This window comes from Schistocerca cancellata, chromosome 3, assembly GCF_023864275.1.
Source record: "Schistocerca cancellata isolate TAMUIC-IGC-003103 chromosome 3, iqSchCanc2.1, whole genome shotgun sequence".
NCBI lineage: Eukaryota > Metazoa > Arthropoda > Insecta > Orthoptera > Acrididae > Schistocerca > Schistocerca cancellata.
The window spans coordinates 658,264,923-658,288,982 of NC_064628.1; the positions used below are offsets into that span (position 1 = coordinate 658,264,923).

The 24,060-nt window shown below is 42.3% G+C and overlaps 1 protein-coding gene across 1 annotated transcript in view; it reads left to right on the forward strand.

The window, feature by feature from the left end:
• Nucleotides 1-24,060, forward strand: part of LOC126176489 (sialin-like) — a 46,127-nt gene that overhangs the window by 14,912 nt on the left and 7,155 nt on the right. Inside the window, exons 4-5 of the mRNA XM_049923644.1 lie at nucleotides 6,621-6,773; nucleotides 7,931-8,087. Of these exons, the coding sequence (XP_049779601.1) occupies nucleotides 6,621-6,773; nucleotides 7,931-8,087 (310 nt within the window). The remainder of the gene's footprint in view (nucleotides 1-6,620; nucleotides 6,774-7,930; nucleotides 8,088-24,060) is intronic.

A 24,060-nucleotide genomic window follows, 5' to 3' on the forward strand; every position in this document is an offset into this window, starting at 1 on the left:
AGAGGCATATAGGCAGTCATTTTTCCCTCGTTCTGTTTGGGAGTGGAACAGGGAGAGAAGATGCTAGTTGTGGTACGAGGTACCATCCGCCACGCACCGTATGGTGGATTGCGGAGTATGTATGTAGATGTAGATGTAGATGTATTTCCTTCTTCCTCGCTCAAGCTGTCGGCAACATCCGCATTTCTTATCTTACGAGTCTACGTAATTTTCAACATCCTGTAACATTACGACTCAAAAAAGATTTTACTATTTTTAGATTTTTCCATAGTCCATATTGTGCTTCAAACGTGATTTTTCAGAAATTTCTATCTCAAATTAAGTCCGATAGCAACAGACTTCTCTTTGTGAGCAATTCCGTCTTTAGCAACCTAATCTGCTTCTTACATCTTCCTTGCTTTTTGCTTTGTCCGTCGTTTTATTTTGTTTACAAGGCAGTGGAAGTGCTTCACTTTTTACTGCAAGGGTTGGACAAAATTATGAAAAAAACCACTTGAAATACATGCTTGAACATAAATGCAGATGCTTGTCAAGCCTTCACATTTCCCTCTCATATATGACCACGGAAGATACCTGCGCAATGTCCTCAATATACGGCAAGTGTCAGTTGTGGTCAGAACAGTATTCAGTAGTCGCGAGTGCATTATATCGGAGCTAAGAGAATTCGAACGTGGGTAGATTGCTGGTACTCCTTGGTGGATGCTTTCGTAAGCAAGGTTGCCGAGGTGTTTGGTGGTGGTCCAAGAAGAACCTTATCGAAGATATGCAGGGTGATCCTTTGATAGTGGCCGGGCCAAATATCTCACGAAATAAGCATCAAACCAAAAAACTACACAGAAAGAAATTCGTCTAGCTTGAAGGGGGAAACCAGATGGCGCTATGGTTGGCCAGCTAGATGGCGCTGCCAAAGGTTCAAATGGCTCTGAGCACTATGGGACTTAACATCTATGGTCATCAGTCCCCTAGAACTTAGAACTACTTAAACCTAACTAACCTAAGGACAGCACACAACACCCAGTCATTACGAGGCAGACAAAATCCCTGACCCCGCCGGGAATCGAACCCGGGAAACCGGACGCGGGAAGCGAGAACGCTACCGCACGACTGCCATAGGTCAAAGGGATATCAACTGCGCTTTTTAAAATAGGAACCCCCATTTTTTGTTACATATTCGTGTAGTACGTAAAGAAATATGAATGTTTTAGTTGGAACACTTTTTTCGCTTTGTGATAGATGGCGTGGTATCACTAACATTCCGCCAGTGTGGACGGTATTTGCTTGGTGATACATTACCCGTGTTAAAATGGACCGTTTACCAATTGCGGAAAAGGTCAATATCGTGTTGATGTACGGCTATTGTGATCAAAATGCCCAACGGGCATGTGCTATGTACGCTGCTCGGTATCCTGGACGCCATCATCCAAGTGTCCGGACCGTTCGCCGGATAGTTACGTTATTTAAGGAAACAGGAAGTGTTCAGTCACATCTGAAACGTCAACTACGACCTGCAACAAATTAAGATGCCCAAGTAGGTGTTTTAGCTGCTGTTGCGGCTAATCAGCACATCAGTAGCAGACAAATTGCGCGAGAATCGGGAATCTCAAAAACGTCAGTGTTGAGGATGCTACATCAACATCGATGGCTCCCGTACCACATTTCTATACAACAGGAATTGCATGGCGACGACTTTGAACGTCGTGTACAGTTCTGCCACTGGGCACAAGAGAAATTACGGGACGGTGACAGATTTTTTGCACACGTTCTATTTAGCGACGAAGCGTTATGCACCATCAGCGGTAACGTAAACCGGCATAATATGCACTATTGGGCAACGGAAAATCCACGATGGCTGCGACAAGTGGAACATCAGAGACCTTGGCGGGTTAATGTATGGTGCGGCATTATGGGAGGAAGGATAATTGGTCCCCATTTTATCGATGGCAATCTAAATGGTGCAATGTATGCTGATTTCCTACGTAATGTTCTACCGATGTTACTACAAAATGTTTCACTGCATGACGGAATGACGATGTACTTCCAGTATGATGGATGTTGTATTGAATAGCGTATTTCATGACAGGTGGATTGCTCGTCGAAGCACCATACCACGCCCCGCACGTTCACCGGGTGTGACGTCCCCGGAGGCCTTTCTGTGGGGAAAGTTGAGGGATATTTGCTATCATGATCCAGCGACAACGCCTGACAACCTGCGTCAGTGCATTGTCAATGCATGTGCGAACATTACGGAAGTCGAACTACTCGCTGTTGAGAGGAATGTCGTTACACGTATTCCGAAATGCATTGAGGTTGACGGACATCATTTTGAGCATTTATTGCATTAATGTGGTATTTACAGGTAATCATGCTGTAACAGCATGCGTTCTCAGAAATGATAAGTTCACAAAGGTACATGTATCACGTTGGAACAACCGAAATAAAATGTTCAAACGCACCTACGTTCTGTATTTTAATTTAAAAAACCTACCTGTTACCAAATGTTCGTCTAAAATTGTGAGCCGTATTTTTGTGACTATTACAGCGCCATCTATCACAAAGCGAAAAAAGTGGTCCAACAAAAACATTCATATTTCTTTATGTACTACACGAATATGTAATAAAAATGGGGGTCCCTATTTAAAAAATGCAGTTGGTATCCGTTTGACCTATGGCAGCGCCATGTAGCAGGCCAACCATAGCGCCATCTGGTTTTCTCCTTCAAGCTAGACAAGTTTCGTTCTTTGTAGTTTTTTCGTTTGACGCTTATTTCGTGAGATATTTGGCCCGGTTACCATCAATGAACCACCCTGTATACTGCATGCAGGGAAAGCAGAAAAATATCATCTGCTAAGTTAAAACATGGCCGGAAGTGAGTTACGAGTGTTCGTAGCTTGTGTTAAGTAGAGAATTGTGACGAGGAGTAGAAGGCTGGCAGCTGCAAAAGTACTGCAGAACTGAATATCGCTCTCGCGAACCCTGTCAGCACTAAAATAAGACGACGGCAGCTACATAAACTGGGAACTGCAGGCCGAGATGGAATTCCAAAACCTCTCACCAGTGTGGAAATACCCTCAGTAGAAAACGTGGTGCTAAGCCACAAAACCGGGACTGTGGAGCAATGGAACAATGTCATTTGGTCGTATGAGTGTTGTTTCACACCGTTTACTACTTCTAGCCGAGTTTACAGCCCAAGAGTGAAAGAACATGGCAGAGGTTCGGTGATGGTTGAGGGAGCCATATCGTGGTATTGCATGGGCCCCTGGGTTACTCTGCGAGGCCACATTACTTTCAAGGATTTAGCTGATGAGATCCATTCCATGATAAAATGTTTATTCCCCAATGGTGGTTGTGTGTTCCAGCTAGACAGGGCCCCTGTGATACAGCTCACCTCATCCAGGAGTGATTTTTTTAGCTCAAGTATGTACTGTCGCATCTCCCCTGGTCAACACAGTCACCAGATCTAAACATTATTGAGCCTTTGTGGCCTACTTTGGAAAGAAAGGTGAATGATCGCTATTCACTTCCATCGTCGTTATCTGAGCTTGCCACTATTTTGCAGGAAACGTGGTGTTATAGTCAGCGCTCGAGCGATGGGATATAGCATCTCCGAGGTAACGATGAAGTGGACATTTTTGCAGGAGATTCCCTTGAAAACCCTACAGGAACTGTATTTGGCCAATATGAAACGACTGGAAACTATTTTGAAGTCCAGTGGTTTACCTACATCGTGTTAGTCATGGTAATTCATTGGGTTTGTGGTATCTTCGTATCTATATGTTGCCCCTCGTTTTTACGCAAGTTTGTCGCTATTCCCATTTCTGCCACAAATTACCTACGTCTTTCTTTGGTTTACTGTCAATATTCTGTACTCATTAGACTCTATAAACCGTTCAAAAAGCCCATTAATTCTTTCTCACATTCACTGAGGAAAGAAAGAACATAAGCGTGTCTAATCATTGAGCCGTTTCATCTGGAATTTTAATCTAACACCTGAATGTTTCTTTTACTTCCATCATTCCTTCTTCGATGTGTAAATTCAACAGCAGGAATGAAATACTATTTTCCCTGTCGTATACACTTTGTAATCCGTGCACTTCGTTCTTGGTCTCTCACTCCTACTGTTGCCTCTTCGTTCTTGCACGAACTGTACACTGAAACGCCAAAGAAACTGGCCATGCGTATTCAAATACAGAGATATTTATACAGCCAGAATATGGCGCTGCGCTCGGCAATGCCCATATAAGACAAGTTTCTGACGCAGTTGTTAGATCGGTTACTGCTGCTACAATGGCAGGTTATCAAGATTTAAGTGACTTTGAACGTGGTGTTATAGTCAGCGCTCGAGCGATGGAATATAGCATCTCCGAGGTAACGATGAAGTGGACATTTTCCAGTACGAGCATTTCGCGAGTGTATCGCGAATATTAGTATTCCGGTAAAACATCAAATCACCGACATCGCTGTGGCTGGAAAAAGATCCTGCAAGAGCGGTATCAGCGACGACAGAAGAGAATCGTTCAACGTGACAGAAGTGCAACCCTTCCAGAGAACTGGAAATAAGCAACAATAATACCATACTGAATATATCAGGTATTTACAGGACTTATTTCAAGTAAGAAGACAAAAGTAATTGGGAAAACACTAGGTCCATCTCTGTGCTAAGCGCTGGGTATAAAATGTATTATAAGTAGAGACCAGCACTAATTGTTGAAAACTTTCTGTTAGAAGAGCAAAGAGGCTTTAGAAAAGACAGATCGTGCACAGACAATGCATTAGCCAGAACCAAATCTTTGAGAACACAACGAGTTCAATAGAATGACGCATCTACTCTTTCTAGACTATGGGAAAGCTTTCCATAAAGTAAACAGAGAAAAGCTTTTGGGAGTTACCTCTGCAAGCAGAAAGCACGTACCAAGAATCAGAAAGCGAAATTGCAGGAAATCGAAAATCGTTGACGAGGACAAATTTGAGAGTAAGACAAAGATGCAGTCTCTCTCCGATTCTTCTTAATATTTATACTGACGTCATGCTGAGGCAATGGGTAAGTAAATTTAAGCTTTTATGCGTATGAATTCAACAAAAGGAACTACTGTGTGAAACTACCCTTTACTGATGATAAAGTCGTGATTACTGATAGCGAGAGCACACCCTAAAGTGCTGCCCGCATCTCGTGGTCGTGCGGTAGCGTTCTCGCTTCCCACGCCCGGGTTCCCGGGTTCGATTCCCGGCGGGGTCGGGGATTTTCTCTGCCTCGTGATGGCTGGGTGTTGTGTGCTGTCCTTAGGTTAGTTAGGTTTAAGTAGTTCTAAGTTCTAGGGGACTGATGACCATAGCTGTTAAGTCCCATAGTGCTCAGAGCCATTTGAACCTAAAGTGCTGCTCATATTTTATCCACAACAGTTAGGTTATGTAATCTACTAGTGTCTTCAAAGAAAACAAAAGTATGGCTTTCGGAGGGCGGGAGCTATCCCAGCAGAAGAACAGAAAATAATCAGAAAGTAGGAAGAGTAAATTCGCTCCAGTTCTTAACTACCTCTTTTATGACAGAAATGAACGCACAAAAGAAAGTACTCATTTTTAATTATATTAATGGAACACTACACAGCACCTTCAGCATTAAAGTAAGGAAGGAAGATCTACTCAAGTTCTGTATAACGATATCGGTACCAGCTGCGACATATGGAAGTCACTAGTCGACTGTGACAAAAAGAAATGAATAAAGAATACAGGCATCGGAGATGCGATTCCTAAGAAGAGTAGGTGGGTACACAACCCGACGGGAGGAGAAATGCCGACATCAGAGAAGTGCTAGCACTGAAAATCTTCGTCCGCAGCTCGTGGTCGTGCGGTAGCGTTCTTGCTTCCCGCGTCCGGGTTCTCGGGTCGATTCCCGGCGGGGTCAGGGATTTTCTCTGCCTCGTGATGACTGGGTGTTGTGTGATGTCCTTAGGTTAGTTAGGTTTAAGTAGTTCTAAATTATAGGGGACTGATGACCATAGATGTTAAGTCCCATAGTGCTCAGAGCCATTCGAACCATTTGAACTGAAAATCTTCAATGAACAGATCAGTGAATACAGGAACAGCTGGAAGGACAGTGTCTTAAGAAGGGAAGACGACAGAATACCAAACATAATAAAGAAATATTACTTAGTGGGCAAAAGATCTTTAGGAAGACCGCAGAAAGAAAAACAAGACTTTTATTTACAATTTAGCACTGAGTAGGATCGGCTCCGGGAGCTAGGTCGTTTTGAATAGAGGTCAATGAACCTACCCCTAGAACACAATGACAAGCAGTAAATTCTCCCTCCTTCGCAAGCATCGGAAATTCACGTCTCGTCACCTCCGTAATGCCCTTTCTCGAATGCAACGGTTACATCGCTTTGATGCAGGTGAAATTGATTAGAAACCTTGTTTGTCGTATAAGTCGGTTCTGGCTTTGTTAATTGGTACTGATTTGGTCTCGCCTCAGTTCAAAGATAAGGCCTGAGAGACAGGGCCATAACTTCTCTCTTGACTGTCGTTTGACTTCTCGTCTGTTTTGGCAGTCTGTCTGTGCACTAGCCCTTGGACAATACAGTGTAGTCAGCAGTTGTAACCTGTGCACTACGTTTCTGATGTTGCAGCAAAAACTGCCTGTGCCATGGAGGAGCCTGCTGCCGACGCCAGTCACCTGGGCCCTGGTCGGCTACCTCATGGCCTCGGACATTGCTCTCTACCTGCTACTTTCTACGCTGCCGCTCTACATCGCCGACATCTTGCACTTTGACGTGGAAAGTGTAAGTATAGAAAACTTTTACGTACCAATGTTATCATTGGGAACAGATTCTCAAGACACATACAGCAACACTTGTTCGTTTAGCTTCGCCTGTGACTGGTTCATTTTTGTGATAAAGACATTAAATTTCTTTTGTTACCCCACTAACGAGATTAGGGTCACTCGTTTGACGTTAGTTGATGAGGGGAAAGGAAAAAGTTCTCAGCTTGACAACGACATTTCTCGAAGTAGTCTCCTTATCAATCCATCTACACTGTCCAAAGATATTTCAATGAGTAGATTCAAGGAGACGTCACGTCAATACACAAGGAAGCTATAAGTGAGCTCCCTCAAATAATTTTGTGGGCAGAAAAAAGTTCTGCTGCACCCGCCTGAGCTGGCCGCTGGGACCGAACGGTTCTAGGCGCTTCAGTCCGGAACGGTGCTGCTCCTACTGCCGCAGGTTCGAATCCTGCCTCGGGCATGGATGTTTGTGATGTCCTTAGGTTAGTTAGGTTTAAGTAGTTCTAAATTATAGGGGACTGATGACCATAGATGTTAAGTCCCATAGTGCTCAGAGCCATTCGAACCATTTGAACTGAAAATCTTCAATGAACAGATCAGTGAATACAGGAACAGCTGGAAGGACAGTGTCTTAAGAAGGGAAGACGACAGAATACCAAACATAATAAAGAAATATTACTTAGTGGGCAAAAGATCTTTAGGAAGACCGCAGAAAGAAAAACAAGACTTTTATTTACAATTTAGCACTGAGTAGGATCGGCTCCGGGAGCTAGGTCGTTTTGAATAGAGGTCAATGAACCTACCCCTAGAACACAATGACAAGCAGTAAATTCTCCCTCCTTCGCAAGCATCGGAAATTCACGTCTCGTCACCTCCGTAATGCCCTTTCTCGAATGCAACGGTTACATCGCTTTGATGCAGGTGAAATTGATTAGAAACCTTGTTTGTCGTATAAGTCGGTTCTGGCTTTGTTAATTGGTACTGATTTGGTCTCGCCTCAGTTCAAAGATAAGGCCTGAGAGACAGGGCCGTAACTTCTCTCTTGACTGTCGTTTGACTTCTCGTCTGTTTTGGCAGTCTGTCTGTGCACTAGCCCTTGGACAATACAGTGTAGTCAGCAGTTGTAACCTGTGCACTACGTTTCTGATGTTGCAGCAAAAACTGCCTGTGCCATGGAGGAGCCTGCTGCCGACGCCAGTCACCTGGGCCCTGGTCGGCTACCTCATGGCCTCGGACATTGCTCTCTACCTGCTACTTTCTACGCTGCCGCTCTACATCGCCGACATCTTGCACTTTGACGTGGAAAGTGTAAGTATAGAAAACTTTTACGTACCAATGTTATCATTGGGAACAGATTCTCAAGACACATACAGCAACACTTGTTCGTTTAGCTTCGCCTGTGACTGGTTCATTTTTGTGATAAAGACATTAAATTTCTTTTGTTACCCCACTAACGAGATTAGGGTCACTCGTTTGACGTTAGTTGATGAGGGGAAAGGAAAAAGTTCTCAGCTTGACAACGACATTTCTCGAAGTAGTCTCCTTATCAATCCATCTACACTGTCCAAAGATATTTCAATGAGTAGATTCAAGGAGACGTCACGTCAATACACAAGGAAGCTATAAGTGAGCTCCCTCAAATAATTTTGTGGGCAGAAAAAAGTTCTGCTGCACCCGCCTGAGCTGGCCGCTGGGACCGAACGGTTCTAGGCGCTTCAGTCCGGAACGGTGCTGCTCCTACTGCCGCAGGTTCGAATCCTGCCTCGGGCATGGATGTTTGTGATGTCCTTAGGTTAGTTAGGTTTAAGTAGTACTAAGTTCTAGGGGACAGATGACCTCATATGTTAAGTCCCATAGTGCTTAGAGGCATTTGAACCATCTAGGGAAGTGATGACCTCAGATGTTAAGTCCCATAGTGCTTAGAACCATTTGAACCATTTGAGCACCCGCCTGTAGACCAGGACGATGATGCGAAAAGAAGGAGACAATCTAAAATATATGACAAGATTCGCAGCTCAACACGAGATGGGGTTTGCAGATCAGAGACAGATGTCATCAAAATAATCATTATTCTGCAATACAATGTGTTACAAAAATGTACGGCCAAACTTTCAGGAAACATTGCACACACACAAATAAAGAAAAGATGTTATGTGGACATGTGTCCGGAAACGCTTACTTTCCATGTTAGAGCTCATTTTATTACTTCTCTTCAAATCACATTAATCATGGAATGGAAACACACAGCAACAGAACGTACCAGCGTGACTTCAAACACTTTGTTACAGGAAATGTTCAAAATGTCCTCCGTTAGCGAGGATACATGCATCCACCCTCCGTCGCATGGAATCCCTGATGCGCTGATGCGGCCCTGGAGAATGGCGTGTTGTATCACAGCCGTCCACAATACGAGCACGAAGAGTCTCTACATTTGGTACCGGGTGTTGCGTAGACAAGAGCTTTGGTTCAAATGGCTCTGAGCACTATGGGACTTAACATCTGAGGTCATCAGTCCCCTATAACTTAGAACTACTTAAACCTAACTAACCTAAGGACATCACACACATCCAGGCCCGAGGCAGGATTCGAACCTGCGACCGTAGCGGTCTCGCGGTTCCAAACTGACGACAAGAGCTTCCAAATGCCCCCATAAATGAAAGTCAAGAGGGTTGAGGTCAGGAGAGCGTGGAGACCATGGAATTCGTCCGCCTCTACCAATCCATCGGTCACCGAATCTGTTGTTGAGAAGCGTACGAACACTTCGACTGAAATGTGCAGGAGCTCCATCGTGCATGAACCACAAGTTGTGTCGTACTCGTAAAGGCACATGTTCTAGCAGCACAGGTAGAGTATCCCGTATGAAATCATTATAACGTGCTCCATTGAGCGTAAGTGGAAGAACATGGGGCCCAATAAAGATATCACCAACAATGCCTGCCCAAACGTTCGCAGAAAATCTGTGTTGATGACGTGATTGCACAACTGCATGCGGATTCTCGTCAGCCCACACATGTTGATTGTGAAAATTTACAATTTGATCATCAGAATCGAGGAAGTACAGTACATACTGACGAAACTAAAATGAGCTCTAACATGGAAACTAAGTGTTTCCGGACACATGTCCACATAACATCTTTTCTTTATTTGTGTGTGAGGAATGTTTCCTGAAAGTTTGGCCGTACATTTTTGTAACACCGTGTATATACTCTTTGGGGAAGTGAGCATCTCATTTAGCGAGGGAACAGGTGGTGTAAACTAAGTGTAACAACGACTTTACAGTGAATGTGTTATTCCGAATTACAGCCACTGCGGTGACTACAGCCGTTATAAAACACATTAAATTTATTAGCAATTGCGAATTTCGACAACCATCGGCTGTACAATGGAATGACGACAATAAAAATTTGTGCCGGACCGGACTCAAGTCCGTATATCCCACTTATCGTGAGAGGTCGCCTTAACATTTGGCTATTGGCGCATGACTCACGGCCAGGCCCAAACTTCCATATGTTGTCAACACAGGCACTGCAAAATCGTATTTATCCGCCAACACCAGGCAAACGACTTCCAAAAAATGTCTCGCCTGTACTGGAATAGACGTAATGGATGTATGAATACAGATTGTAGACAGACGGTTGAGGGCATTTGGAAGTTTGGGACTGTCTGCGAGTCGTGCACGGATAGCTAAATGGTAAGGCGATCGCTCATAATAAGCGGTATACCCGGGATCAAGCTCCGGTCTAACACAAATTTACATTGTCGTCATTCCAATCTACAGATGATGGTTGTCCATATTTGCAGTTGCGAATACGTTTAACGTAAGTGTAACTATAGTCATTAACAAATAAACGGACCAGCAGGACGAAGTATCCTTACTAGCTTATGTGACACAAGAAGATACCAGGACGCTGTGGGAGAGAAGCGGTTTGGAGATTCTACTGCTGTGGAACACTTGGCTGCTGGACGTTATTTGAGGCACTCCATCTGCTGGTGGGAAGTCGCTCAAGACTTTAACTCTGAGCGTAAGTAGTGCCGATCAGTTGCGGTAGAAATCTGGGCCAGTCTCTCTCCGCCACACCCTCTGTGTAAACAACGACCAGCTGCCCAGTAATGGGGTCTCACAACTTCAACTAAACATCGGTGCACCTTCGTGAGATTCCCGTGCGTAGTACCGAGCTGGATAATGTCTCAGACACATGACACACCCTCCAGTGTTCTCGAGGGATTTTACTTAAGTATCGCGTTTGTAACATGACTAGCAGTAACGAGATCGGAGGTGGTTTCATTTGGTTTGAGTGTGGCAGCCCGTCAGTGTGCCTCTGTTTTGAGGTTTGACGGAAGGCGAAGGAGGCCTGATGGCTATGCCAGGGTGGCCGCTCTGCCCACACCGTCTAGACGTGACGTCACACGAACAGATACGACTCGCACAAAGACTAGACAGCTTTGTAAACGTTTACGTGCTTCATAATTCATAAAACTTACGGCGGGTTGAGACACATCAATTTAGAGAGCAGAACAAGAGATTTAGTTGGCACTTGGACTACGCAAATTATATGCGTAATTAGTCATAGTCGGGAAGGTTTCCGTAACGGACTATTCCCTAAATATTTAATAAAAATTGAAAGTACTTAACTACAAGAGAGGTCGACTCATCAGATTAAAGCCCTCATCGAGACGCATTCATGTTTGCTTTTATTTTTAAATGGAAAGAGAGAGGGTTGTTTGGTAAAACTGAGCTTAATTAATGAACCGAGAGAGAATCACGATCACCATGCCCATGTGTGTTAGTGAAAGTAAACATGCTTCACATACAACATTCAGATTGTAAGTTTTATATGTTTAATTATATATTTCAGTTATTTAAGCACACTTTTTCGTAGTTTAGCCCATAATTTAAACGTGGTTACGTAAATTTTGATTACAGGTGTGCAAAGAGCAGCTCATTTCCTTCAAGATAGATGTGTCATTCAAGGATGTACAGTAATTACTAGAGGCACGGTAAGAAATGATCAATTCTTTTGAACTCTGTCATCATTCGAATTAGATTTGTGGGCGAACTATTTGATGTATTATTAAGTAATTATATCACATCAGTTAGGTTTTCATCGCACTTCTATCGTCGCACGTAGCTTTAAGACTGAACTTCCGTACAAAAAGGTGTTATCTGAACTAGTATTTACTCTAATATTAATTCATGGAATTACCGGGATCTGGGAAAACCCACTTATAAATGGGGGCTTCCGTTTTGCCACTGCCACAATCGATCGGACATAGCGGAAGACGCAGGTTCTGCGCTGGTCTGGGCGTTGATCTGGCCGCAAGCTTTTAGGAACTTTGGAGTTTTTTTCGGGACGTTAGGCACTACACACAGAACTATTTTCATGGCGCTTCACTGTGGACTCTGAAAATTTCACGGCGGTCACTTACAATTATTTTGTCTCAGGTTAGGTGGAACTGGTGATTTTCGTGTGTAGAACGGGTTCGGAATAAGAGCAATGTCTTACCGAGTTGGACTCGTTGACTCAGACTCTTTAGTGTGGTTTCTATTATTACGTCGAGTGTCGGATGGGCTATCATTTATTGTGATTAGTAATGAGCTGAATATCGAAGGTTTTCGTCTGTGAACACATGCTTTATTACTGGTTCTATTTTAAATTTATAGTGAGTTTCTAATAATGATATCGGGACTCACGCTACTTTAGATGCATCAATTGAAGACATAAAGTCTGAAAACGAGTCGGTGATCATATTTTGAAACTTTATTTTACAGATCTTTCTTAATCATACAAACTTTCACACTTCACTACTACGGTTTCGGCTACTGCCATTTTCTGATCTGTTTTGTTTGTAACAGACCTGAAGATGGGAGTAGCCGAAACAGGTAATAGTGAATTGTGAAAGTTGGTGTGATCAATACGGACCAGTAAAGTAAAACTTTAGATCCAATTAGCAACAGTGAATAGATTAACCACCAGTCTGGTATTTAATTTCTGAAAAAGTTGAATAAACTGTTAATTCTGAACTTTAAACTCGCATCTGGGACAATTGATTACTTTATTCGGAAAGCATCAATTATGGTAACAGCATCCTCCACAACGATGAGCAAAAGACATTATCATTCATAAAACTTTTGATCAGTAACTACGTAAACACAACTAAAACGAAATGTAACTCCACGTATCAAAATCTGTCAATGATCATCATTGTGGATTTGTGTCATTACTACTTGAGTCTCTGTACACATCCATAGGTAGTAGTGCTAGCATTTCAGCACTCACAAATGTGTTTGTGGTGTATAAGGTGGAAACACAGGTAGGGAGCGGTGCTTACGTATTCAAAAATGGTTCAAATGGCTCTGAGCACTATGGGACTTAACATCTGAGGTCATCAGTCCCCTAGAACTTAGAACTAAGAACTTAGAACCTAACTAACGTAAGGACAGCACACACATCTACGCCCGTGGCAGGGTTCGATCCTGCGACCGTAGCGGTCGCGCGGTTCCAGACTGAAGCGCCTAGAACCACTCGGCCACAGAGGCGAGTGCTTACGTATTGAGGAAAAATATAAGCAAACGAGTCATCCACGGCATACGGAAATCAATGTACTTGATTTTTGATGGTTAACTGTGTTGTTACATTATGCCTAAAGGAAGACTGCAACAGAACCGAACATCTCAACGTGACGAATGCAAGAAGGACAAATATTTCCTTTTCCCTTCATTCTCATACTTAAATTAATTAAAAAAATGCGCTTAGATATATTCAATCAAACTGCAAATGTTCCATTTAATTTCTCAGTCAAATTTCCTCCAATGAACCACCATATGTTCAGTTCGAAATGACTTTTTATTTTGGGGAAATACAGCTATTGCTGACTTTTGTCAGGACCATAAATAATCTGAATGATGGCAGATTTTCTTGTAAGGAAACCGTCCACCACACGGCGAATTCAAAGAGGTCGTGGCGAGTCGCCTACCAGGTAGCTACTCCGCCTTTCCAGTAGGAAGAGTCTACGTATGCCATGTGCACGATTTCACACAACCCCGCTAGTTCCAAGGTACTCTGACAATAGGTGGATCTGTGCAATGTGCTAGCGCCAAAGGAGAAACACAGAACGAAGTGCCCCAAGTGGAGCAGTACTGTGTGGACCTTGCCTCCTAACATTGAAATGCCCGACATCTTTCCCATAAGAGTCCACCTGCCAAAGTTTTGTTTATCTGGCAATAATAAATAAAGCCTAAGGAATTGACCCTGAGATGCTAATTAACACAATGAGCATAATTTTGCTGTATCTTTAATCGTATTGTGTGGTGGGAGCTTGCAAATTTTTCAGAATAAGCTCTGTAACGGGATGACTCTGTGATCAGTTTAGCCACAGACTAGAATGAGACAAATTTTATGAAAAATAAGTAGTAATAAGATAGTTCAGTTACATTTTTGCAGTTGATGCACTAATCTTTTCACCTGATGTTTAATACAAATGCGGCACGCAAGTGCAGTTTGCACGTTTAATACATGTAGTTCAAATGTTCAAATGGCTCTGAGCACTATGGGACTTAACTTCTAAGGTCATCAGTCCCCTAGAACTTAGAACTACTTAAACCTAAGTAACCTAAGGACATCACACACATCCATACCCCAGGCAGGATTCGAACCTGCGACCGTAGCGGCCGCGCGGTTCCAGACTGAATACATGTAGTATTATTTTTAAAGCTAGGTTGTACAACATATCCACCGCCATAAAAACAAGGTTCTCAAAGTGACCTTAATAAGAGTTGTAGGACTATACACAGTAGCTTTCCAGTGTGGGCTGACAAAGTGTAACTACAAAAAAATGGCTCTGAGCGCTGTGGGACTTAACTTCTGAGGTCATCAGTCTCCTAGAACTTAAAACTACTTGAACCTAACTAACCTAAGGACATCACACACATACATGCCCGAGGCAGGATTCGAACCTGCGACCGTAGCGATCGCGCGGTTCCAGACTGTAGCGCCTAGAATCTCTCGGCCGTGTAACTACAGATTCGAACTTCGTACATTCCATTATTCCCATTGACATAATAACTTGGTGAGCAGATGCATTGTCTAGATTTTTCTTTTACAATCTAATTATGTTGTCACATCCTTTATCCAGTCGGTCGTCTGGTTGGTCCAGGACAGTTATGAAGTATTGTTCAGCTACTGGCCTCCCCGCCCCCCCCCCCATAACGTAATAAATACAAAGAATATCCTTTGCAATGATGAGTGAAGTTGATGAAAGTAAAATGATCCTGGAGATTAGGCTACGCCACTTTCCCCAGCGGCTACAACAACATGACGTTTCGAACACTGCTGAGATTCCGTTCAGGATTCTTCAGATGAGTTTAGGAATTAGGTAATGGATCCCAGATCTCACCCACAATAACAAATAGTAGCGTAAAATTAGCTTATTTTTGTAAAGGATCCATAGATCGCAGAAATCTTCGTTTCCGCAAATGTGGAAACGAAGTCCATCCCCGCTGTAGTGGTCTACATATGACGTCCACTGTTTCATTCATCCTCATCATAAATCATTGAGTTCTACATAGGACATTTTCTCGATGTTTTCGTCGTCTTCAAGAGAAATATGGACACATTCCTACACAATTCTTCGTTTGTGAAAGACTCGGTGATCTGGCCTAGAGGACCACGCGATTTTTACCGGCCTGTGTGTCATTCTGACGTCATTTAAAGATGTAGGTTTGACGTACCACTCTCGAAGCTGTTGTCAGCTTTCCAGACTGCTGCTTCTCATTCAAGTATCCCTTCAGCTGACCTAACGAGAAGAAGTGCCTCTTATTCCAGTAGCCCCACCTACAAAAACAATCCCTGGCAACACTGGGAGCTCAACCTCGGACCTTCGCACGGCAGTTAGACTTCCTGACCGCTCAGTTTCTTCCCTTTTTTGTATCTGTCGAATATATAGTTCTTATGTACGAGGGCAGTTCAATAAGTAATGCAACACATTTTTTTTCTCGGCCAATTTTCGTTGAAAAAACCGGAAATTTCTTGTGGAATATTTTCAAACATTCCCGCTTCGTCTCGTATAGTTTCATTGAATTCCGACAGGTGTCAGCGCTGTACGGAGCTGTTAAAATGGCGTCTGTAACGGATGTGCGTTGCAAACAACGGGCAGTGATCGAGTTTCTTTTGGCGGAAAACTAGGGCATCTCAGATATTTATAGGCGCTTGCAGAATGTCTACGGTGATCTGGCAGTGGACAAAAGCACGGTGAGTCGTTGGGCAAAGCGTGTGTCATCATCGCCGCAAGGTCAAGCAAGACTGTTTGATCTCCCGCGTGCGGGCCGGCCGTGCACAGCTGTGACTCCTGCAATGGCGGAGCGTGCGAACACACTCGTTCGAGATGATCGACGGATCACCATCAAACAACTCAGTGCTCAACTTGACATCTCTGTTGGTAGTGCTGTCACAATTGTTCACCAGTTGGGATATTCAAAGGTTTGTTCCCGCTGGGTCCCTCGTTGTCTAACTGAACACCATAAAGAGCAAAGGAGAACCATCTGTGCGGAATTGCTTGCTCGTCATGTGGCTGAGGGTGACAATTTCTTGTCAAAGATTGTTACAGGCGATGAAACATGGGTTCATCACTTCGAACCTGAAACAAAACGGCACTCCCCTACCAAGAAAAAGTTTGAAGCCATACCCTCAGCCGGTAAAGTCATGGTTACAGTCTTCTGGGACGCTGAAGGGGTTATTCTGTTCGATGTCCTTCCCCATGGTCAAACGATCAACTCTGAAGTGTATTGTGCTACTCTTCAGAAATTGAAGAAACGACTTCAGCGTGTTCGTAGGCACAAAAATCTGAACGAACTTCTCCTTCTTCATGACAACGCAAGACCTCACACAAGTCTTCGCACCCGATAGGAGCTCACAAAACTTCAGTGGACTGTTCTTCCTCATGCACCCTACAGCCCCGATCTCGCACCGTCGGATTTCCATATGTTTGGCCCAATGAAGGACGCAATCCGTGGGAGGCACTACGCGAATGGTGAAGAAGTTATTGATGCAGTACGACGTTGGCTCCGACATCGACCAGTGGAATGGTACCGTGCAGGCATACAGGCCCTCATTTCAAGGTGGCGTAAGGCCGTAGCATTGAATGGAGATTACGTTGAAAAATAGTGTTGTGTAGCTAAAAGATTGGGGAATAACCTGATGTATTTCAATGCTGAATAAAACAACCCCTGTTTCAGAAAAAAAATGTGTTGCATTACTTGTTGAACTGCCCTCGTACCTAAAAGAAATTTGTATGAATATTTGTTGGATATAATGCGCTTGAAAGAAAGAAATTTGTCATAGCATGGTATTCCTTACTATCCATTCGACTTATCAAGTCGACACTTGGCTCATTTCACAACACAAATAAAATAAATTTTTGGGGAAACAGGGCCATTCCTTTTCTAAGAAGAAGATCTAAAATTTATTTTCGCTTTTAAGAAACAATGAATATGAGAAAATGCTAAATATGAATATACTCGTATTATAAAAACTGTTTCCCAAACAGCTGTCTTTACTGTTTCACGTAATGGACAGTACGGTTTCTGAACGTACGGTCCATTACCATTGATTTCCACAGTCTTTGTCCAAATGTTCAAATGTGTATGAAATCTTATGGGACTTAACTCAAAATTGGTTCTGAGCACTATGGGACTTAAACATCTTAGGTCATCAGTCCCCTAGAACTTAGAACTACTTAAACCTAACTAACCTAAGGACATCACACACATCCATGCCCGAGGCAGGATTCGAACCTGCGACCGTAGCAGTCGCACGGTTCCTGACTGAGCGCCTAGAACCGCGAGACCACCGCGGCCGACTGGGACTTAACTGCTAAGGTCATCAGTCCCTAAACTTACACACGACTTAACCTAAATTATCCTAAGGAGAAATACACACACACACCCATGCCCAAGGGAGGACTCGAACCTCCACCGGGACCAACCGCACAGTCCACGACTGCAGCGCCTTTGACCACTCGGCTAATCCCGCGCGGCCCCACAGTCTTTAATGCAAAAGAATATGTTACGTCTTTTTCATAGGAGTATAACTTTTTATAGATACATTAAACCTGACTGCTTGCATTTGTTAATGGAGTTATATTTTCTGAAGCTTTTTTGCTCTAGAAGACGAGTTGATAAAGATAACAGTTTGGAAAATAAATATGCTATACATCCAAGTTTATATAGCATCTGACCCACAACACTTCGACGCGAAGATGAAGAAGCTAAATCAAATATTGACTAATTTCCTAACTCCTTATTTAAAACAGTGTCTTAGATGTCACAGAAAACGGAAATCTTTTGTATCCAGAAAGGAACTATTCACAACAGTCACAATGTACGATTGTTAAAGAAGTTTAATTTTTTTACGTCAAAAAATTTTATCATTTTTATTGATTTACGACGTATTTCGACCTCTGGTAGCTCGTCTTTTACATTGCCCCACAATGGGGGCAATCCATGGAAGGAGTGCTGAAGTGAAGAGTGATGGATTTTTGTGTCACAGTAAGAAGTATCACGCAGATTTTGTGGTTGTGCCTAGACTGGCTATTAATGTTATATTGGCAGTTGATTTTTTGTTTACATGCCAAGATATGATGGACTTGGGTCATAGTGAAGTGCTGTTGAAGTGTAATGCATCTACACTGAAGTTAATTGTTTTTGAGTGTGTGATTAGGGAGAAGAGCTCAAATGACTGTCTTAAAGTTCTCACAGGGGCTATGTTGTCTTTTGAATTGAGGTCTGTGAGAGTATAGATAATGCAGTTCTATTACTAGATTGCCAAAGATGTGTTAGTACTGAATAAGACAGTATGAACTGGGATGACTGTATTTAGGAGGCAGATAAGGAAGTAATACGAAATATGTTTGAGGTACTGCATCATCGTTCTTCAGTGTTTTCTGAACACCCTGGTGCTATTAAGGGATTTTTATACCAGTTCAAATTTAAGGAACAAAAGAGATTCTTTGTGAGACAGTTTCGTACATCAGTAATATACAAAGAGAGAGCTATAGCAGGAGTTGAGAAAATGTTGTAGCAAGAGGTAACTGAATCTTATGTCATCTCATATAATAACCCATTGTTAGTTGTGCCAAAGACGGGAAGTAGTTTTGGGTTGATGTTGGATTACACAAGCACATTAACACAATTGTTGCGCCAGAAACATGACCATTGGTGCGAGACGAGTTACTGAATAAATTTCAGAATATTAAGGTCCTGTCTTCAATTGACCTATAACTAGCTACTGGCAAACTTAACTGCATCCTCGATGTTGAATGTTCACAGCATTCTTATAATATGATTGTTACTATTAGTTTTGCAAGTTACCCATTGGGTTGAATCTCATTTCAGCTGCATTTACTGGAGGTTTTAATAACACTCTTCCATCATATCTCAGAAAGACATTGACCATATAAGTTGAAGTGTGAATGGTAGAAGAGAATTGGGGGAAATATAATAAAAAGTTCTGGATATGTTGTTGAGTGTCTACAAACAGTTTGGCGCAACAGTCAATTTGGAGAAGTTATAGTTCAGGCAGAGACAATTAAATTATTGTGAAACTTTGTGACTGCATGAAAGATTTCATCTTTAATTAGAGATTTTCCCATTGTGACAAAGAAGCAGCATCATCGATTTTTGGGATCGATCTGTTTTTATAATAGGCTTGAATCTGACTGTTCTGGCTATGCCAGATTTGTGTACATTGATGGGTAAGAAAACTACTTGTGAGAGGGATGCCCAAGCACAGACAGTATAAAACAAGTTATTTTTGGAGGCTCCTCTCCTTTCTCATCCAGAGTTGAGTGAGGATTTTTACCTAAGCAAGGACATGATAGAAGGTTGTATACATGGAAGAACCCTGGGGATACTAAAAGGTATCAGATAGATTATATAATGGTAAGACAGAGATTTAGGAACCAGGTTTTAAATTGTAAGACATTTCCAGGGGCAGATGTGGACTCTGACCACAATTTATTGGTTATGACCTGTAGATTAAAACTGAAGAAACTGCAAAAAGGTGGGAATTTAAGGAGATGGGACCTGGATAAACTGAAAGAACCAGAGGTTGTAGAGAGTTTCAGGGAGAGCATAAGGGAACAATTGACAGGAATTGGGGAAAGAAAACAGTAGAAGAAGAATGGGTAGCTTTGAGGGATGAAGTAGTGAAAGCAGCAGAGGATCAAGTAGGTAAAAAGAAGAGGGCTAGTAGAAATCCTTGGGTAACAGAAGAAATATTGAATTTAATTGATGAAAGGAGAAAATATAAAAATGCAGTAAGTGAAGCAGGCAAAAAGGAATACAAACGTCTCAAAAATGAGATCGACAGGAAGTGCAAAATGGCTAAGCAGGCATGGCTAGAGGACAAATGTAAGGATGTGGAGGCTTATCTCACTAGGGGTAAGATAGATACTGCCTACAGGAAAATTAAAGAGACCTTTGGAGATAAGAGAACCACTTGTATGAACATCAAGAGCTCAGATGGAAACCCAGTTCTAAGCAAAGAAGGGAAAGCAGAAAGGTGGAAGGAGTATATAGAGGGTCTATACAAGGGCGATGCACTTGAGGACAATATTATGGAAATGGAAGAGGATGTAGATGAAGATGAAATGGGAGATACGATACTGCGTGAAGAGTTTGACAGAGCACTGAAAGACCTGAGTCGAAACAAGGCCCCCGGAGTAGACAACATTCCATTGGAACTACTGACGGCCTTGGGAGAGCCAGTCCTGGCAAAACTCTACCATCTGGTGAGCAAGATGTATGAAACAGGCGGAATACCCTCAGACTTCAAGAAGAATATAATAATTCCAATCCCAAAGAAAGCAGGTGTGGACAGATGTGAAAATTACCGAACAATCAGTTTAATAAGCCACAGCTGCAAAATACTAACACGAATTCTTTACAGACGAATGGAAAAACTAGTAGAAGCCGACCTCGGGGAAGATCAGTTTGGATTCCGTAGAAATACTGGAACACGTGAGGCAATACTGACCTTACGACTTATCTTAGAAGAAAGATTAAGGAAAGGCAAACCTACGTTCCTAGCATTTGTAGACTTAGAGAAAGCTTTTGACAATGTTGACTGGAATACTCTCTTTCAAATTCTTAAGGTGGCAGGGGTAAAATACAGGGAGCGAAAGGCTATTTACAATCTGTACAGAAACCAGATGGCAGTTATAAGAGTCGAGGGGCATGAAAGAGAAGCAGTGGTTGGGAAGGGAGTAAGACAGGGTTGTAGCCTCTCCCCGATGCTATTCAATCTGTATATTGAGCAAGCAGTAAAGGAAACAAAAGAAAAATTCGGAGTAGGTATTAAAATCCATGGAGAAGAAATAAAAACGTTGAGGTTCGCCGATGACATTGTAATTCTGTCGGAGACAGCAAAGGACTTGGAAGAGCAGTTGAACGGAATGGATAGTGTCTTGAAGGGAGTATATAAGATGAACATCAACAAAAGCAAAACGAGGATAATGGAATGTAGTCGAATTAAGTCGGGTGATGTTGAGGGTATTAGATTAGGAAATGAGACACTTAAAGTAGTAAAGGAGTTTTGCTGTTTGTGCAGCAAAATAACTGATGATGGTCGAAGTAGAGAGGATATAAAATGTAGACTGGCAGTGGCAAGGAAAGCGTTTCTGAAGAAGAGAAATTTGTTAACATCGAGTATAGATTTAAGTGTCAGGAAGTAGTTTCTGAAAGTATTTGTATGGAGTGTAGCCATGTATGGAAGTGAAACATGGACGATAAATAGTTTGGACAAGAAGAGAATAGAAGCTTTCGAAATGTGGTGCTACAGAAGAATGCTGAAGATTAGATGGGTAGGTCACATAACTAATGAGGAAGTATTGAATAGGATTGGGGAGAAGAGAAGTTTGTGGCACAACTTGACCAGAAGAAGGGATCGGTTGGTAGGACATGTTCTGAGGCATCAAGGGATCACCAATTTAGTATTGGAGGGCAGCGTGGAAGGTAAAAGTCGTAGGGGGAGACCAAGAGATGAATACACTAAGCAGATTCAGAAAGATGTAGGTTGCAGTAGGTACTGGGAGATGAAGAAGCTTGCACAGGATAGAGTAGCATGGAGAGCTGCATCAAACCAGTCTCAGGACTGAAGAACACAACAACAACAACAAGGACATCTCTAAGATGATTTTCGTTTTTAAGCTATTCCAGGAATTTTAGGTAGATGGAGTTGTATAGTAGCATACAATCGCTTTTGCAAGCTAGGTGCACATGAATTGTGAACTATTCAATAACTGGACTTGAGAGTTTAGCGATTGTATTGGCCTTTGTGAAAGTTAGGTGCTACTTATTTGGTGGGACAACCAGGGTTTGTACTGAGCACAGAGTGTTGGAACTTTTAATAGTGTGAAACTGACTCATGGTCGCTCTGTCAGATGGTTACTGTGTCCTCAAGAGTTCAGTTTCACGACTGTCTGCATTCGTGTTCGATATAACATGGTTGCTGGCGTGTTTTTGAGGTCTTTTATAGGATCTCAAAGAAAACAATTTCAGTATCATGTATTTGGAGAACGTCGCATTTCGTAATGTCACTATGCTTCTCTTGAAAATATTTCCAAGGGGCAAGAGAAGGATGTGATATGGAAGGAGATAAAATCAAAGTAGAAAGATCACAACAATGTTTCCATTTGGCACTTATACTTAGTTAGAAATTCCACCTTGCTCAAGCAGAGAGTTGGAGTACATTCACAGTGGCCGGCCAAAGTGGCCGTGCGGTTAAAGGCGCTGCAGTCTGGAACCGCAAGACCGCTACGGTCGCAGGTTCGAATCCTGCCTCGGGCATGGATGTTTGTGATGTTCTTAGGTTAGTTAGGTTTAACTAGTTCTAAGTTCTAGGGGACTAATGACCTCAGCAGTTGAGTCCCATAGTGCTCAGAGCCATTTGAACCATTTGAACATTCACAGTGGACGGTGTGCATTCCTAATGAGCTGGTCAATAATTTGACTTCGCATACTCTTTCAAGCTATACTTGCAGTCATATTAAATAAACAAATCAATAGACAGTGTGATCCCCAATTGGTTACCGAAAACCCAACTGGAAATCTAGAAATTGTTAAACAGACCCCGAGAGCATTCTGGATAGTAAAATAATAACTAAAAATAATTATTATTAACGCCTTTTTTAATATAACGTGTCATTTTCTGCTATCACTCACTACTAGCGCACTAGGTAAAAACTCTCGTAAAGAGGGTTTAAACACAAAAAATAGATACAATGCATAAACTTACCTATTCCGTTTATAATACGGAAGCCACTAATTTTTGACACGTATCGCTTCCGGTAAATGAAGTCAACCAACCATCCAAACAGCAAATTGCCAACTGCGCCGGTGATTTGAGGAACAGTAGACAGGATACCATTCTGTGTGAAAAACAGGTACATCGATCATTTTTGCAATATTATACAGACTATAAACAACTAGATGGATTAGTAACAGTTGTTGTCACATCTGTGTATTTGTGCTGCATATACACTACATCATTAATAAAAACAAACAAGGGGAAGGCCTTAGATAGTGGCAACAGATTCGGCCCAATTTGGCAGGTTGCTTCTGTATTAACTAAAACGAAGGACTCCAAGATATTTTGGCTCAAGAACCGCTAGCTTTGACGTACAATTGACTCAGAATTGATGCGATTGATAGATAATTGAAAACCGAGCACTTTTCATCAAGATATAATGCGTTCGCAAACGCCTAATTTCACAGAAGTCGAGAAAAGAAACTTTTTCGGCTGCTGTTTACGTACCCATAAGCTAGGAGGTGTTAAACAGAGCCGCTGGCGTAGCTACCAAGTTATCTGGCTGCTGAGCGGAGACCTGTGTTTGGTTGCCAGTTTTGTTTTTTGTTTTTTTTTTCCATTTCCAAATTGATAGGTACAGGATAGTTAATGAGGTAATAAATTAATGGAGAACAGTAACAAGGTAGGCAAATAAGTTTGTCAAATGAGTTGGATTACTAAGAATTAAAATTTTAGTCCTGGTCGCTTTACAATGACTCTGTCTCTCACTCTGTTACATGTCCTCAGTTTCCTTCGAACAACTAGATGGATGGTAGGTCTACTTGCCCTGTAAGCATTCGACGCAAATATGCTGTCGGCACCAAAAACATCTAAGGAACGCAATCTTCGCGCATCTGCATCATTCCTTTCGAAGATTCAGAGGAAAACAAACGTGATTTAATTTTAGAATATCTCTTTTTCGGAAGTTAATTTTTGAAGCATACA